Here is a 19422-nt window from a genome sequence, read left to right as displayed (position 1 = left end):
ACGTTCTCTAATGTCAGAGATTGGTTTCTCTTCATCCTCTCCAGCTCAGCTTTATTGTGACTATAAGGCTGCAATTCACATAGCCACCAATTCCGTCTTCCATGAACGAACCAAGCATATAGAGGCTGATTGCCATTTTATTCGCCAGAGAATCTATAGGGGCGAGAAACATGTTTCCTTTACTCGATCTGCGGACTAGTTAGCGGATATTTTCACCAAATCCTTGCCTAAATCGAAGTTACATGATATTTGTAACAAGCTGGGAATGTATAATATCTACATTCCAGCTTGAAGGGGAGTGTTGGATATAGTGTATTTGCCTAAGGGCATAGTTGTCACTGTACTTCTCCTTTCTTCATATAAATACATAAGTGAGGGGGAGTTTTTCCCCAACTCACTATTTTCTCTTGATCTTACGTAACAATAATTTTCTTTAAAGGAAAAACCAACTTGATTTTTTCAATTTTGACCATGGAGAATACACCCAAAATAAGGGATATTGGAAATGAAATTTAAAAAACGCGAAGCCAACACTATTTTGAGATACAAGCTAATATCCAAAAACCCACAATTGACACGACCGTTCTCGGACTCAAACCAAGATCCAAAAACGATGATTTAACTCCATAACATTTTTAGATAGAACCCAAGATAAAAAAACCATGATCGGCACCCCACCATTTCGAGACAGAACCCCAGTTCTAAAATCCCATTATGGGAATTACTGCAGCAACCTCAGCGTCGGGTACAACATGTGGCTCTCCTAGCTACCCACCACCGTTTCTATTGTCCTTATGGCCCATCTTGTGGAACAAGAAGCGGCCCAACATTGACCTCACCGCAAGAGAGAGAGGGAGGGAATTTATCTTTCCCCTTTAAAAAGCTCATCGTAAGTTTCAAATAAAATTTGTGGATATTTCTCCAAAAGATTAATATTAAGGGGGGTGATAAATCGACTCCCATATATCTTAAATCGACCCCCCATGGGTCTTTCTCTCTCCTCTTTCTCTCTCTAACCCAGAGGAGAGAGAAATACACATAGGGAGTCGATTTAAGATATTTAGGAGTCGATTTATCACTGCCCTAATATTAAATCTACATGAATAAGACATGTAAAACTATAAATTACTAAACTTATAATTGTAATCAACAGCGAAGTACTCTTTGCTACTTGTAAGTTGTAACCCTTTTCTACTTTAACCATGTTCCCACAACCTTCTATAGCCCTATGTTCGCAACAAATTTCACATGCATGAAAAAGAGAATCTAACACATAAAATAAATTGGGATCAAATTTCCCTCTTGCGAGAAGAGGTTTTATTAATTTTGGTTGGGATCGTATAGTTCCGGCTCTATTGACCGTTAATTACATTTCTTGAAGAAGAAAATACCTCTGATTACCTATCAAGAGGTTCCCTATCTAAATACAACTTTTATTAATTGTCCTCCACAAAGAGGGATTTTTGAAGATCTGATTTTTGTGAACAGATCCTTTATAATTAATTTTTTTGGGAGATGTTGTCTTTGTCATCTTCCTCCTGGAGGAGAAAAGTCTTCTCCCTTTAGGGAGTCTCTAGGAGGAGATCCTAAAGGGACCTTTAGAGATATTATCTAAAGAGATTTTTCTCCGTCTTTCTTTTTGGGTGCCTTCATCTTTTTCATCCTTCTCCTAGGAGAAGGGTCTTCTCCCTTTAGGGAGTCTTTGGGAAGAGATCCTAAAGGGACCTTTAGAGAGAGATTCTCTAAAGGGATTTTCCTCCGTCTTTCTTTTTGGGAGCCTTCATCTTTACCATCCTGGGTCTTCTCCCTTTAGGGAGTTTTTGGGAAGAGATCCTAAAGGGACCTTTAGAGAGAGATTCTCTAAAGGGATTTTCCTCCGTCTTTCTTTTTGGGAGCCTTCATCTTTATCATCCTTCTCCTGGAGGAGAAGGGTCTTCTCCCTTTAGGGAGTCTCTGGGAAGAGATCTTAAAGGGACCTTCAGAGAGAGATTCTCTAAAGGGATTTTCCTCCGTCTTTCCTTTTGGGAGCCTTCATCTTTATCATCATTCTCCTAGAGGAGAAAGGTCTTCTCCCTTTAGGGAGTCTCTGGAAAGAGATCCTAAAGAGACCTTTAGAGAAAGATCCTCTAAAGGGATTTTCCTTTTTCTCCCGAAGGAGAAAAGGTCTTCTTTCTGGAACCTTTTGGGAGAAGCCTGCAAAGAAAAAAAAAGCATTGTTAGCCAATAATATCTTCTCACCTTTCTCTCTCCTCCTCCTTTTCTTCACGTAGCTTTTCTTTCGCAAAGATCCGATCCCCTTTTGGGTAGTTTTTTCCTCCCCTGGATTGGATCTCTGGATCCGCCTCCCTTTTCAAAAGGACTTTTCTTCTATTTATAGAGATTCCTTAGACTAGTTGGTTACTACAACTCATCCTCTATCCTCAATTTAACGATCTCCACTTTCTTGTTTTGGAGCCGTTGTGAATGCCACATCACCCATATCTTTTGGTTCCATGATTTCAACTTCCCTCTTTTATGGGAGTTATGCAACCTCTTTTTTAACGTGGGTGATTCTTCCGAAAGTTTCAACTTTAGTGGATTTAGGAATTTTTTCCTTTTCACTTAAGTGTTGTTTGTGTATATCCCTTTATTTTAGGGATAACGTAATGTAACGTGTAACCACACTTTTCTTTTTTATCTTCTTTTTTTTTAATAAGGAATTTTACTATTATGCCCTTTTTTGTAAAATTTGGGGTCCAACACCCTATTTCTTTCTGCATTTTCTCTTTCCTCGAACCCTCATTTTCTGCTTCTGCTTCCCACATCGCTTCCCACTCTCTCAACTATGGTTTGGAGTCATTTGGAGAGTGTTAGGCTTGCTAGGCATAAGGAGGACGAGAAGAAATTTTTGTAGTCATGTTGCTAATCAGAAGGGTTTTTTTCTTGGAGGAGAGGGGGGAGGGGGGGGGGGGGTTTAAGAGTACTGGAAGTTTTTTTTTTTTTTTTTGTGGTAGAGTACTATATCGTATATAGTTGTTATAGTTTTTCTGGTGTTCCTTTAAAAAAACCAAAATAGTTGTAGTAGGACTGATTGCTTTGCCTTGTTCGTCCACATTTAAAAACATTGCTATAAACACAAGATTTGAAAGACATATTTTATACATTTTTTTCCTAGTTGAAGTGAGATTGAAGTTTGGCTGATTCTTGTTGAAGTTGTTATTAGCGATACACACGTGCTACAACATGTGTTCGGTGGTGGTACAGTAGTACCCTTCATTATCAGTACTTTGGTCTTTTGTGTGTCACTAGTATATATGACTTGTTTTATCATCACAAAGCAGTGAAGACCAATATACTTTGGTCTTTTGTGTATCACTAGTATGTATGAATTGTTTTATCATCACAAAGCAGTGAAGACCAAATTTTCAGGTTTCGTTATGCATTTCAGTATGGAAACATATGCAAATGATAGACGTTTAAGATGAAATGTTAGGAAATGCTAGAATAAACAGAAATAAACACTCAATATCAGGAATTCGGGATTGAGCGTCCAGCTCAATGCTGAGGGCTTTGTTCTTCAACCTGGAGGTCGGAGGAATAACTCACATAAAATAATTGGAAACTAACATGCATATATGATAATTTTTTGTTTTAAAAATATAGTTTATCCTTATTTTATAAGATTTTTTTAAAGAAAACAATTAAAATAATGAATTTTCGAAGTGAAAAAATGTCTTGTCAATCAGTAGATGGGGCAACAACTCATATTAATTTTCAAAGTGCCATTAAGTTGTCACACTTGTCTTCCATGCTAGAATGAAGCACATAGAGATTGGCTATCATTTTGTTGAAGAAAAAGTAGAAAACAGTGAGATCGTTGCTCTCTTTGCAGCGAACTATGACCAAGTTGCAAATATATCTACGGAAGGATTGAGTACAAGCTGACATGATCATTTGACAATAAGGTCATTATTCTTCAAGGAACATATCAGCTTGAAGGGGAGTTTTAAAGGTATAATCATGAAAGAGTATGGTGTGTTAGGTTGTCATTTAGTGATACTCTCATCAGGGGTACCTTGGTCTTTTGTTCTCTACTATATATTACTTGTCTTCCAATCACAAAGCAATGAAGAAATAATTCCCCTCCATCACATGTATATTTCATATTCCTCTTATTATGTTCTTCTCTATATTGTATGTTAATGGTTTCAAGGGTTCTTTTTCGTTTTAACTCGAGCCATCACCTTACCGAATCACACTCTGTAATTGGGAATCGACCTATATATATATATATATATATATATATATATATATATATATATATATATATATGAGGAAAAGGATTGTGAGCTTGAGCGTTGGAACATATTCGTGAGCTTGAGCTCAAAAACCATTGAGGCCCACATTGTTATATATGTATTTAGTTTTTGATTTCATGAATATAGTTTTAGTATGAGAACATTCGATTGTTTCTTCTTTACTGTGTGCATTTAGTTTTTGATTGCATGAATATAGTAGTAGTGTGAGAACATTTGATGATTTAGAGAATGGGTTCCTCTATATTCATTTTTCTTTCTTAGTTCAATCTTTTTAACCTACAAACTTCAATGTTACACATATCTGCCCTCAGTCCTCACTTATTGTCATTTGTAATGGTCACATGGATTCTTGGAATCATCTGTACTCATTGACAGTTCCCAAAATGAAGAAAACCAAGTAAAATCTTATTCTGCTGTTGAATCTAATCTGTATTTTATCCTAGTTCTGTTGCTTGGATGGGTTGTTTCTTAAGTTGTGGAGATCATTATGTCTTACAAGCTGCATGCCATAAATCTGGTCACTTATTTTTTCAATAACACATGCAGGCGGCACTATACCAAACGGATTTTCGACCTGTTCCATTAGAAGAATACTATAAAGTTGGAAATGCCATTTTTAACCGAGAAATGGTGCTTGTCCGAACTATTCCAAAATCCGCTGATCTTGGAGGCAAAGACCCAGACCACATTGTGGAATTGTGCAATGAGGTATAAAGTGGTTCTGTTTTGTTCGCTAGGATATGGTGCTGCTTTTATCTGATTATATCATTTGACATGTATTTCACATAAATTCTGAATCCTTATGCAGGTTATTCAGGAAGGTCATTCCGTGCTTTTATTTTGTTCCAGTCGGAAAGGATGTGAATCAACTGCAAGACATGTTTCAAAGTTTCTTAAAAAGTTTCCTGTTAGAATAAGTGAAGGAGTTTGTGAATTTAGTGATGCTTTTTTAGCTGTTGAAGCCTTGAGAAGGTGTCCTGCTGGTTTGGACCCTATTTTAGAAGAAACTTTTCCTTCTGGTGTTGCCTATCACCATGCTGGTCTAACGGTATGTTCTCGTCATCTATGTCACAAATATCATTACCGGGAACTTCTTGTCAAGGGAAAATCTCGGGATACATTAAATTTTTTTTACCTTTTTTGGGTTTATATAGGGGAAAAACGATAAAAATGAAATTAGTTAAAAAATATATAAAATTTCAAAAAAAATAAAAATATCGTGATATTATCACGATATTTTATGATAAAAATAAAAATATCGTTACATTTTTAAAATCTCGGGATTATTTCTGAAATTTGTCGTTTATAAAAATGTCACTATAAAAACACGATATTTTGAAAATAACGGAGATATTTGTGACATAGCTTGTCATATACCATATTATGTGGCTGTCCTGTAAATGAACTTCGTTCAGTTGTATGTGTGTAGGATGTATTCTTTTGTGGTTGATATATCACGGTATCTATTTTGAACATACAAAGGATGCTGTATTAATTTTCTGCACGTATGGGAGGGTCCACCTTTTATTGTTTTTTGTTCTTGGTACCACATCATTCAGTGTTGTGGTTTTGAAACAGGTCGAGGAAAGGGAGATTGTTGAGACTTGCTACCGTAAAGGACTTGTACGTGTCTTAACTGCCACATCCACCTTGGCTGCTGGAGTTAACCTGCCTGCTAGGAGGGTTATATTTCGACAACCCAGGATTGGGCGTGATTTTATTGATGGGACAAGATATAGACAAATGGCTGGTCGTGCTGGCCGGACTGGAATAGATACAAAGGGGGAAAGTGTACGCTGTTATGTTTATTAAATGCTATACTTTTTTAGTTTGATGTTATTGGTTGCTGGTTCTCACTTAATTCTTAAGATAGGATGCTGATATATTCTTTATACAAGAGTATTCTTTTGCCTATCAGTTGAATTGGGAAAATTTGTATATGTATACGGGAAAAATGTTTCTACCCCGACGGACCAAATAAATTATCTATTCCATTGACCAGAAATAGTGTGGGCCCATGTTGTTTGGGTGATCCAAGCCATTCAATTGATGGGCCCTGACATAGATTGGCTGTGCCCAAAAAATCATCTCCATAGGATCTTCCTAACCCATTCGATTTGTGGAGGTTAAAATGGACGGGTTTAAACCTCCACAAATCTGTCCATTTTCAACCTCTACAAATCGAAGGGTTATGATGATCCTATGGAGATGATTTTTTGGGCACACCCTGTCTATGTCAGGGCCCATCAGTTGAATGGTTTAAATCACCCAAACAATGTGAGCCCACCCTATTTCTGGTCGACGGACTGCATAACTTATCTAGTCCGACGGAGTAGAAAATGTGAGCCCTAACTCAAAAAAGTGTTTCTGGTCGACCTCGACCAGATAAGTTATCTGGTCCGTCGACTAGAAACAGTGACTTATCTGGTCCGTCGACTAGAAACACTGTGTAAAATGGACCGTCCATTTTTAACTCCACAAATCAAGGGTTAGGATGATACTATGGGGATGATTTTTTGGGCACACCCTATCTGTGTCAGGGCCCATGAATTGAATGGTTTGGATCACCCAAGCAACGTGGGCCCCACTGCGTTACTGGTTGACGGACCAGATAACTTATTTGGTCCGACGGACCAGAAAATGTGAGCCCTATATTAATTTCTAAACTTTATTTGTATGTTTCCTGGTTGTAATTGTCAGCTTCCCTTCAGCTTCTGATTTCTTTCTTCTGTTTTTACGTTAATTAGATCCTAATCTGCAAGCCAGAAGAGGTGAAACGAATTACAGCTCTGCTTAATGACGACTGCCCCCCATTACAGTCATGCCTCTCTGAAGATAAAAACGGAATGACTCATGCAATCTTAGAGGTTGTTGCTGGCGGAATTGTTCAAACTTCGAGTGACATTCACCGATATGTTAGGTGCACACTCCTCAATTCAACGAAGCCATTTCAAGATGTTGTTAAATCAGCTCAGGATTCTCTTCGCTGGCTGTGCCATAGGAAATTTCTCGAGTGGAATGAAGAAACTAAGCTTTACAGCACCACACCTCTTGGGCGTGCATCTTTTGGAAGCTCTCTCAGCCCTGAAGAATCACTTGTAAATATATGCCGACTTGTTTAGCCCTGTTCGTTTGAGATTGTGGCAGCCGATTGCCACAGATACCCCGCATTCCGATTATTGGACCCAAAGTTAATGTAATTTTAAATTTTGGGTCCAATAATCGGAGGGGGGGCGGCAATCGGTTGTCATAATCCCAAACGAACAGGTTATTTGTGTTCGCCGGTGCTTTTATTGAGCCTTTTCTTGTTAATTTTTTTTTTGAATTAGAAGCAGATTTTCCTAATTATTTCAGGTTGTACTGGATGACCTTTCAAGGGCAAGGGAAGGATTTGTTCTTGCATCTGACTTGCATTTAGTATACTTGGTCACACCCATTAATGTTGATGTTGAACCGGATTGGGAACTATACTATGAACGGTTCATGGAATTATCTACCCTTGATCAGGTAAATTTTTTCTTCTCATGCACTCCATTACTTGCTCGGTGTTGCTAGTCAGTTGTTGAGTTTTGGAGATCTTACCATTTTCCTCTTTTTATGTGCTTTATGAAGAATGGAGATATCAATATACACTTCCCTGACCTGGTTTTGCATTCAAATGCTTGTATTGTCTGCCATCCAACATGTCCCAAGATAATATGTTAAGGGCTAAGTTTCCTATTTCAACTAAGCTGTTTGGGAATGTGATGCAGATAATAGGCCAATAAGTGGCATATTTCCCCATTAGGATTTCTAGGCATTTATTTTCCTTGTTATTTAGTTTTAGGCTTTTATTTTCTATGTTATTTAGAATTAGGAAGTTTAGTCTTTTACGAATTCTTATTTTAGTAGGTTTCTATCTTTTAGGTTGTTAATTGCCTATTGATAGGCCTATTTACAGCTTTATTGGGAACTTTGATGATTAATTGAATTGATTGAGAGCTTCTCTCCCAGATTTCTATTCTTCCCTCTCTTCTCCTCTTCTTCTTCTACTTTTCCCTAGTTTCGTCTCTTCTTCTCTACTTATTCTTCTTCTCTCTTCTTCTTCTTCCCCTATTCTTCTTTTATTCTTCTCTTCTCTTCTCATCTATTCTCTTCTTCTTCTCTTCTAATCCCCTTTCTTCTATTTCTCTTCCCGATCGTACATCAGAATGTTATATTGGAATTATCATGTATAGACCATAGTTACCGAAAAGTTCCTAGTTAGATGGGAAGATCACTTCCCTGAAACTGGTTTTGGAAGCCGAGTTCTTCTCGCTTCCTGAAATTTGAGGAAGCCAGACGCTTCCTACTTGTTTCCTCCTAATTAATTGTATGCTTCCTATTTAGGTGATTATTTCTTCCCAAAAGAATATTTTCTTCTTTTGATGATGTTGAAGGATCTTATTTTAAAAAATACATTTAAAACTTGAAAACTCATCTGTAAGTTCAAATGAAAATTATGTGAAACTTTTCCCAAAATCTTAATATTAGATAAATATGAATAAAACATGTGAAACTTTAAATTCCTAAAACTGGTAATTCTAAGTAGTCAAGAAGTCTTCTTTTATATACTTGTAATCCTTACCTATGTTAACCCTTCCTCGCTAACCTACTACAATCCTACTCTTTATATGCTTCATGTTGACTTTCAATGACACTCCCCACACATTTTCTCTTAATTTTCTTTAAAATTTTCCGCTTCCTGCTTTTTCTCTTATCTAAACTGCTTGCTTCCCTCTTTTGCTTCCCGCATCGCTTCTCGTGCTCGCTTCCTACTCTGGAAACTATGATATAGACTAAGCAGGTGCTTGATCAGTCTCAAGTTCTCAATCGATCACAGGTTGTGTTGTTAAAGATCGAGGGGGAGATGGACTGTGAAAATATAATTTCCCCCAAAGTGGAGAAAGTAAAAATCAATTTGTGAATTGGACATACAAAATCTATGGTGGGTTTGCAAATTGAGTGAAACACATTTTTGAATGAACTTTTGATGAATAGGAAAGTTGTATGATCGAAAGGAAGCTGCGGCCTGTGGAAGGCCTTTGGGACCCAATTAGCATGCATTTATGAAAGGACCTTAACAGTGGGCCTGGATCTCCAGCTGCCTGCTACTTCTTTCTACACGAGTGCTGCAAAGTAGACGCTTGAGGCCAATATTATCAATTAGAATTTTGGGACCGTGAAATTATGTTTTTGGGAATTTTAATAACTATTATGAGTTTAGATTAACTTTTAACAATGACTTCTTGGTCATTAGTCATAGCCATATAGAGTGAATTTCATTTTTGCTCCTTCGTTTCTAAATCCAATTTGGATTGTTTTGGGACTATAATTAGGTGCCAGTAGGTCTTGCAATTCAATCTAGAAATAGAGAGGTAACGGTGCAGTAGCAATTCAATGATTTCCTTTGGTCCAATTTAACTTCCTAAATTGGAACTAAAAGGTTACTTGTTTTCCATGTATTTTTGGTACTGAATATTGAAAGGTGTTGAAATCAAATTAGAAGTCTAAGCTTGTAATTGGAGAGAAGGGTGAAAGATAATGCTTAGGCTTGCTTTGGTTGATATTGTATGAACTCTCTTCAATATGTTGAATCAGAAAGATACAGGGGGATGTAGAAGAGAGAAATCATGGAGTCTCAAACTCAATTTCTTTCATTCAATAATGATCAAATACAATTTACAAGTCATATTTATTTGTTTTTACTAAAAATGACCAAAATATCCCTACCACTAATTACGACCAGTTCTGTGCTGTCCTACAAGCTAACATGATTTCCTTAAGGATAGTCCCATTCCACCAAAGAACTAACTTATATACTGCTCATACATGTATCCATTGTGTTTGAGTCCCAGATGTAGTTTGTTGAACCACACTCTGAGATCCTAATTGAGTCCATAGCTAGCTTTCTTGAGCCTACATACATAGTTGTTCATGTATTCAGCTTCAAATCCTTTTGGCTGTTCCATATAGACCTCCTCCTTAAGGGACCCACGAAGAAACACATTCTTGACATACATTTTACCAGGAGCCCACCCAAATATGTTGCCCAAGGCTAGGATGATTCTCACCTTAGTATGGTTGACTCTGAAGCTTAAAGTCTCATCATAATCAAGACTATACATCTAATTGTCCTCTGTAGCCTCTAGCGCCGTTGCGTCTATCAATTGTTCAATCTGCCTTTTCTATGACTTTATTGACTCATCTCGCTGCAGTACGGCTGAATACAGAACTAAATGTCTCGTCCTTGTCAAGACCATTATCTCTAATTGTACCCTTTGGGAACTAGTGCCCTTGTGTCTATCAATGGTTCTATATCTGCCTCTTTCTATGACTTTGTAGACCCATTTGTAGCCTTAACCTTTCTTGTTTGCAGGTCTCTACAGTATTTCCCATGCATTGTTTTTGTAAAGACTGCCCATCTCTTTCATAGGTTTGACCCACTTCTCATATGAAATGCCCTCATTGAATTTTGTAGGTTTATACCACGTACTCTCTCCCAAGTTGACTCTGGCTAGTCAATGATTGACACGAGTTTCTTATTGAATCCGCTGAGTAGTAGTTATTTATTTGCTCACTAGGGCCAAAAGTGTGGATTTGGCGAGTCAATGATAGGCTCAGAAGGTTTTTAAATAGTTTGCATATTGATTCGGCTGCAGGTATTTTTATCTTATGATTTATTAAATTTCTTAATGATAGAAAATAATTATTGTGCCTTGGAATTTTCGGTTTCGTCGACCATAAAATGTGTCCTTTCTAATGGGCTAGATGTAGCCATGGTTTCCTTATGGTTTCTTCTTGTTTCAGGGAATATCTTTCTAACTATGATACCAGCATGGATTTAAATTTCGGTTTCGCTATGAATTTTTTTTTTTCAAATTTCGGTCATTTCGGCCTAAATCCAAGCTGAAATCCGAAATTTAAAACCATGGATTCCAGTAACAATTTTTGCATTATATCCCAATGCAATAAAATTGTAAATTTTAATTAAACAGAAACTAGCTGTTGCATGGATCCCATGAGGGACTTTGTAGATCAATTATTTTTCCCTTGCTGTTTACTTCCTATTGTTGTTAATCACTTATAGTTCCTTTAAACCTTTTTAATGCAGTCGGTTGGCAATCGAATAGGAATAGTGGAACCTTTCTTGATGCGAATGGCGCATGGTGCACCAGTGCACATCCAGGATAAATCAAAATGGAACAAGAAAAGGCTAAATGTCAGATCTCAAAGTCTAACGGTAGCTGGTAACGGCGTTCTTTCAGATGAGCAAATGCTTCGCGTGTCTAAACGGTTCTATGTGGCACTCATGTTGTTAAGACTTGTGCAGGTGACTTCCTCATATCTAAAGTAAAATTTTTTTTGGCATTTTTTGACGGACTTTGAGAATTTTTTGGCATGTTGTCAAAACTTAACAGACAAATGCTAGTTTTATAAGTATTCAGTTGCCAGCTTTTACAGTGCATTCTAGGTTAGATGGAAGATGAAGAACTCCACATTAATTTACTTCTACAGGAAAAGGGGGCTGATTACTGATAATGTTTCTCATACTGTATTTGAGGCCATTTTTTGGCTTTAGTTTGTGATGGAATTATATTTTCAGTTGGTGATTTGTTAGAATTATGCTGTCAAATTTTGTGGTTAATTGCTCACATCCTTAGTAGTTCTTTTCTGTTGGTGCAGTGTGCTTCATTAGTTGATCTTTTCGAAACGACAACCTGATTAACCTAGTGGCTGGTTATCTTGGTGTTCTATTCACTTTTTTTTACTAAGATCCATTCTTGCTGTCATTACATTCAAAACATACTGCTGATCATTCTTACAATGCATGAATTGATTCACTTTTAGTTTTCTTGATCAGGAAACTGAAGTCATTAAAATTTGGAGATTCCATTATGTTATTTTTTAGTTATTTTTGTTGTTTTTTCTATGTATGTAGCAATAGTTATATGCATATAAAATATATTGGAAAACAATCATTAAAATTTGGAGATTCCATCATGTTATTGTTAGTTTTGTTTTTTATTTTTTGTATATATATAAAATATATATATATATATATATATATATATATATATATATATATATATATATATATATTTCTGTATTATGGGATTTGCTAGGGACCTCCAATGAATTAATTAGACAGGTTCTCATCTTTGCGTTACTGGTTCAGCTATTGTTTAAACCTTTTGCACTTGTTGGAAGTGTATATGTGCCTAAGGGAACTTTGGTCCTTGTACTCTATTCTCATCTATATAAATACATAAGTGAGGGGGAGCTATCCCTATCTCTGACATTTTCTGTCCCTCATCTTCTTGTATATTTTTTTCTCTTCCATAAATATGGCTTGAGCATTCGTCAACCCAAAAGGTATCACCACAAATTCATATTGACCATACCGAGTCCCAAAGGCTGACTTAGGAATATCTTCGTCTTTAATACGAAGCTGATGGTATCATGACCTTAGGTCAATTTTCGAAAAATGAGCGGCTCCTTGCAACTGATGAAAGAGATAGTCAATCCTAGGTAATGGATAACGGTTCTTGATGGTAACCTTATTCAACTGCCCGTAGTCAATGCACAACCGAAGACTACCATCCTTCTTTTGAATAAATAACACAGGAGCTCCCCACTATCATCTTCCTTCTTTACGTAAGCTAAGTAACCTTCACACCCCTTATCTAATAACTTTTGAGCCCTTAATGCTACTATCATTTTGACCCCCCTAGGATGCTTCACTCCTTCAAAAATGAACTTCTCTTCTCCAGGAATATTAAATCTCACCAATTTATGGAAAGAATCCACACTGGCATGATAGGAAGCCAACCAATCCATGCCAAGTATGACCTTTGAAGTCATTCATGTTCAATAGTATCACGTCTCCTAAGAGCTCCCTGCCATCGATCTTAATGATACACCTCTTGCAAACAAGTTTAGTGACTCTACATCTCTTAAAGGTGTAGCAACTCTCAAAGGAGTCAATAATGGCACATGAGTCAAATCCAACTCCCGAAGAAAAGCAGGTGATATAAAAGATAAGGTAGAATTGGAATCATTAAGTATATGTACTCTCTACCACATCTGAAGCCTCGGCATCCTGCTGATTGAGTGCAAACACACGGTTGACTGGCACCTTAGGGGCATTCCTCCTTTGATTCTGTGGACGGTCTTGGTTTCCTCCACTGATTCTACTGCGGCTGAGCTGGTGGCTTAGGCTGAGTCGACTGTATCTACTGCTGGGGTTGCCGCTGCTGATTATTGAAGTTTCTATTGCCTTAATTTACTGTCGGCGGAAAGTTCTGCTGCCTCTCTGGTGCTTGAGGAGGTTGAAATACTGGCTTTGGGCAGTTTTGTATCTTATGATTCGGGTCGCCACAATTGAAGCAAACCCCCACCGTCCTCCAACACTGCCCTCCATGAAATTTGCCACATAAAGTACATGTTACCCTTATTTGAACGTTGCCCTCAGTCCTTGCCTTCTTTGGAGGAGGTGCTTGGTTTTTGTTTCCTGTTGATTACATCCGTGCTGCCTGGACTAGCTTCTCATTACGCTTTGCTACCTCGGCCTTCTCAAGGGCCTCTGCCAATGTCTGTGATCCAAAATCGATGATGCTCGCCATGATAGAAGGGCGAAGACCATCAATAAATTTCTTGACTTTGTCCTCCGTAGATGCATAGCCAGGTGTATACCTTGACAACTCCTTGAATTTGGCTCCACACTAAGCCACAATCATAGAGCACTGCTTCAGTGATGCGAACTGCGATGCCAACTCATTTTTGACATGATTTGGAAAGATTTGATTTGTTGAACCGTGTCTTAAACTGTGCTCAATTCTCATTTTTGGCTTTTGGATAAATTCCACTCAACTTTCCTCCACTAAACACTGGCTCCTTCCTTCAACAATAAAGTGGCAAGACGAATCTTCTGGACGTTATTGCACTCCATCACTGCAAATATATGCTCCACCTCCACAATCCAATGATCTACTAGCATATGATCTCCTATCCCAGTAAACTCTGGTGGGTGATAATCCATGAACTGTCTGTGTAGCTGCGTAGGGTCCACTACAACCCTTGGCTCTCGAAGAGCTGCAAGTGTCGCTGCGATGGCCTGAAGTGCAGTCTGATTAGCTGCCTGATTTGCAGCTTGAGTCTGTAGTTGTCCTCTTAGAAGCTCTGCAATCATGTGCATGGGGTCCTGACCCTGACCCCCCTCAATCTAGTCATTGCCTCAGCGAGGACCTCCCCTCCTTTGGTAGTGCTGCATCTGCAAAATGAGCAAATGCGGAGTTAGTAACATTTTTAAAATTGAGAAATGATTTACTTTTCTTTTTTCATGGATCGTTTGATAGGGTGGGTTGGTAAATTTTATTCACTTTTATCCTGAAGGTCTATGTTGGTGGGTATTTTCTGCCCTTAAGGGTATTTTAAGTGTTTAAGGGAGGTGCATGGTTTTTATTTAAGTTTTGTCCAACTATCCCTTTTCCTAGAACGTACCCAAGACTTGCGCACACCAGGTTCCTCACAGATTAAACCTTTTGGCTTTGATACCACAACTGTAACGACCCAATTACTCATCGGGTCGCTACGATGAAGGACAACAAAATCAATAAGGATTTTTTTAAAAACAACACATGAGAGAAATCCAAATAAAATAAACTAAAATAGCAATTTTATTCCATAGTATTAAAGTCTATGACATCTCCTCATAATCAACCTGTTAGTAACTGTTTCCAATAAAACTAAAGTAAAACTATGATAATCTCAATTGAATACTCAAACTAAATAAGACTCAAACTAAATAAGACTCAAACTAAAACTCAAACTCGTGGGATGACGACACTGTCGTTCCCAAAACCCAATTGCTCATTCCCATCCTACAGTGGTTTTAGGTTTGCTCATTTACGAAACCTCCATCTTTTTCATCATCAACACCTGTGGATAGTTTTGGGGGTCAGTATAAATTGTGAACCAGATCACATAGTAGACTCACAAAATAAATAGCATTTCAATAAGATTATTATAATGAAGTTCCGTACACAAACAGACAGGTAACTAAGAATGGGAAAGAATATAAGAATCGCTAAAAGATCGTAGATGATATCTAAGAGACTCGGAAATAATAAAAGAACAGGATATCATAGGATCATGGCAACAATGTAGCGAACAACCAACAAATATGTATGGATGAAGCATAAAACAGAGAAAAACATGATCCACAAAAATCTAATCGTATGTATAGTATCAAATACAAAGCTTCTTATGTATATACAGTGCCGTATTATTATTTTTAATGCAGCACAAACCGTCGCATGCGGAAGTTTCGCTATATATACTATGTATATATATAGGCTATATTGTTACCAAAGTAATACTGAAGGGCATCCGTATATGCATACGGCCTAAAAAAAAGACCAAAGGCTTGGATGTTACAAAATTATAATATCAAATCATTAAAAATGCTTTTATAAAATAAGTCAACTATCACTAGCCTTTGGTTTCTCGAGTGAAAAGAGTCAAGATACCACGCTCTAGGTGTCTCTCGGAAGAAAGCTTGTAATCATGACATGTCACATGGGTGTCAATTCAAATATATTTAGTGTTTCAAATATTTCTTTTTTTTCTTTGTTCCCCATTAACCTATTTGTTTTCCCTCATATTGTCACTTTCCTAATTTACTCATATGTCATTCTTTTCATCCTAAAAATCCCTTATTCCAATTCTTATGTAACATCTATGATTTAAATTTGGTAGGATCTTAGTACTTTAATCCACTAACCATGGCATACACTAATCCTTCCCAAAAGCCTCAAGTTAAGCCATAAGATTTCCACTTAAAGGATTGTTTTTACAAAATAGTTACTCCAACCAATATATTCAAGTTTAAAAACACTTTTCCACATTGCCCATATCCAACAAATATTATTTCACACATAGGGGCTGTTCTTACCAAAAACAGATCTCAAAACATGATCAAAACACATACTCGATTGTTGTTTTACCTTCAACTAGTTCATATATGTTCTTATTCCATACTTGAACATCTTACACATCCAAAAGCAACGTTTTTAGTAAATTTCCAGCCCCTTTTAGGTGCTGATCTTGATCGAAAACAACGCTTAAATACCTATATATTGTGTATACATATCATCTCTTTCATATAGAATCTTATCCATGCACTATATAACATTTTTACAAAAAGATTCACACAAAACAGCCCTTATTTACCACTGTTTTGTGCTGATTTTGTTGTAAAAACCTCATAAAATAGTACACAGCCCATTATCATGTTATATTCATTATTAAAAACCATTTATTATCACCCTAGGTTGAAACCCTACCCTATTTTGTTGAAAAACAGTCCCTTTAGGCGCTGATTTTTTCTATTTAAAATTATTGAAAATTCTTAAAGATTATATGACTAGCCTTAAATCCCTAAAATAAGTCCCTAAGACAATCGATTAGGGTTCCTACAACAAAACCCTAATGCTCTGTTTGGTTGCTTGATGTTGGCTGGGAGATTAGGAGAAGAAGTCAAAGGGAATTAGACAAGCATGGAAGATGGGGAGGAGATTAGAAGAAGAGTGGTAAGTAGTTTTTGGTTGCGAGGAAAGATTAGCGGAAGATGTGGGGTGTCATTACCAAAATAGAGGGTGGAAAAGAGAGAAAAGGAAGAGAGAGAAAGAGAGAAAAGAGAATAAGACAAGAATCTTCTCCCAATCTCCCACCCAAATTCCACCAAAATGGTGAAAGATGTGGAGAAGATTAGAGGGGGAACATTCCCGCCGTGTAGGGAAAAAGCTAATAATGATGTTTAAAACATGTTGGTGGTCAAAGGGAGTTTGGGCAACCAAGCATGCTTTGGGGAGATCTTCGGAAGATCTTTTGAAGATGATCTTCCGATGATCTCCCCAAAATGAGTTTCTTGATTAGAAAATTCTCTCTTTCTTCTTAGATTAGAGAAAACCCTAATAATTAAAACAAAATTACTAGATTAGGCACTTAATAGAAGAAAATCAATTTGAAGAAGCCCTAGATTTTCCTTTTCCTCTTCTTCTTTCTTCCTTCTTCTCTTTTCTTTCATCTTTCTCTCTTGCTCTTTGTGTTTCCTAGTTTATTTCAACCAAAACCATGTTTCCTATTCTTATTTTAAAAGAATGGCAAGTGTCCAATTTATGTAGGTCTCTTTAAATTCTTATCTTTATCAATTAAGTATAGAACTAAATGGGTTTTACTATCTCTAGTAACGAAATGATTTACTCTTTATAGTAAAAACATGATTCATTATTTATAGTAAAAAACAAGATCACTATTTATAGTAAATGCGAATCCAACGGTCCGGACGGCTCCAAGTCAAAGATTTAGACCGTTGATCTTTGATCGGAGGACCTATCATTAAGATTTAATTAATTTTTTAAACTTTTCCTACCCTTGGTGGGGCCGGCTTATTACACTAATTCCCCAAAATTTAAAAATGGGGACACATCAAAGAATATGCTGACCTTGGATTACGGTCTTGTGATTAAGTGTGATAGGAAGCAAAATTTGACTTCTTGAGACAAACTGTGGGGGGAGACAGCACATTTATCCTAATGATCTTGGCTAGAATTGCTCGGACAGTTTTAGAAGAAAGGAAAAATGCCTTTGCTAGGAGGAATGGATCCTATGGTTCTCTTTTAACAATTCTTAGAAGATTGCATTAAACACTTAAAGGGATCATATTCATTGTTGGAAATGGTATCGACATTTCTTCTAGTTGGATAAATGTTGTGGGGGTTATGTGCTTACTGAGGACTTCCCAATCCTTTTTAATACAACCTTAAATTTTGGGCCTGACTCTCATATTATATGGATGAGTTTTGGGTCCCAAAAGGTCTTTATCCCTATTTTAAGGGATGGTCTCTCTTAAAGACTGATGAATTCTTGAGGCTTTCGATCTGGATTTGGGGAGCTTACATCATTCTTCTCATCTACTAGGAGTAGTAGTTTGGGCTCTTGATTTCAGTGGTTCCTTGTCAATTAAGTCATACTTTTCTTCTTTCATAGTCAATCTGGATTCCGGTATCCCTTTCATTTAGGACCCGTTGTAGTTTTTGAGGGCACTAGCCTTCCTGTGTCTTGCTATTCAGGGCTAAATTCCTTGTTGTGGAAAAGGGAGTTAAGGGCAAGAACTAAAAGGGCGCAGAATTGAGTCTTGAGATGGACCTGGAATCAGGAGCGCTCATTGCAAGTTTGTAGAGACGCCCGCACTTCTTCCATCTTCTGATCTCCTTCCCTGTCTTGAAATCCTTCACAATACAGTCCACAGGATGAAACTTGAATGCCCAGAGCTTATCTCTAGCAAGTTGAGCTACAGATATCAGATTTTTTGCCAAACAACTATGGATGGGGGGTACATACAGAACATTCTGAGAAAATTCTGATGGCTCAAGAGCTACAGTACCAATACAATGAATGGTAAGAGCAATATTATGAATGGTAAGAGCAATATTATCCCCACATCAGACTTTTTGATTACCTTGATATGGAGCAGAGTCAGTGAAAGCATCGGGGCTGCCTGTCATATGATTGCTGTCCCCGTATCGTACAGGTACTGTCATAGGGAGAATCTATGCTCATGGCTCGAATCGAAGCTGATGTTGAAGGTTGTCAGTAGAAGCATTCATGAAGGCTAGATTGTTGTGCGTAGAACATTGAACAGCAAGATGGCCAGGTTTGCCACAAAGTTGGCACAGGCAAGGTAGAAGCTTCCTTGCAAATAGGGCCATTTGGATGAGCTCCAAGTATCTATTAGCAAATGATTCAGAGGGAGTCCAGGAAGGATCATGACTAGTCCAGTTGGAGTTGGCGACCACGCCCCCTTACTAATAGGGCCTGCCCTCTGCCACGACGGCCACGTCCTTTAAAGGGTGGATTGTTGCTGACTTGGGCAATAAGAGCTTCATTAGGTGAAAATGCTGGGATGGAGGAATGATAACGAGCTTCTTCAGCTAGAAGAAGAGGTCGCAGCTCATGCAGGGCGGGAACCTTTTCTTTACAGGAAAGAGAAGTGACAAAATTCGAGAATCTTCACCAAGACCATTAAGAGTGATCTTGACGA

General features: G+C 37.5%; 1 protein-coding gene across 6 annotated transcripts in view; it reads left to right on the top strand.

Moving 5' to 3' along the window:
* The window catches only part of LOC143854101 (MUS308 and mammalian DNA polymerase-like protein), a 92790-nt gene that overhangs the window by 34772 nt on the left and 38596 nt on the right, over positions 1–19422 (top strand). For all 6 annotated transcript variants that reach the window (XM_077363905.1, XM_077363898.1, XM_077363860.1 and 3 more), the window contains exons 9-14: positions 4845–5006; positions 5107–5346; positions 5877–6089; positions 7046–7396; positions 7653–7805; positions 11431–11649. In XM_077363905.1, the coding sequence (XP_077220020.1) occupies positions 4845–5006; positions 5107–5346; positions 5877–6089; positions 7046–7396; positions 7653–7805; positions 11431–11649 (1338 nt within the window). The remainder of the gene's footprint in view (positions 1–4844; positions 5007–5106; positions 5347–5876; positions 6090–7045; positions 7397–7652; positions 7806–11430; positions 11650–19422) is intronic.

Source organism: Tasmannia lanceolata, unplaced genomic scaffold, assembly GCF_043159265.1.
Source record: "Tasmannia lanceolata isolate RefF3 unplaced genomic scaffold, GAP_Taslan_0.1 ptg000003l, whole genome shotgun sequence".
NCBI lineage: Eukaryota > Viridiplantae > Streptophyta > Magnoliopsida > Canellales > Winteraceae > Tasmannia > Tasmannia lanceolata.
Note: the sequence above shows the minus strand (reverse complement) of the source record. Positions and strands in the feature narration are given on the sequence as shown.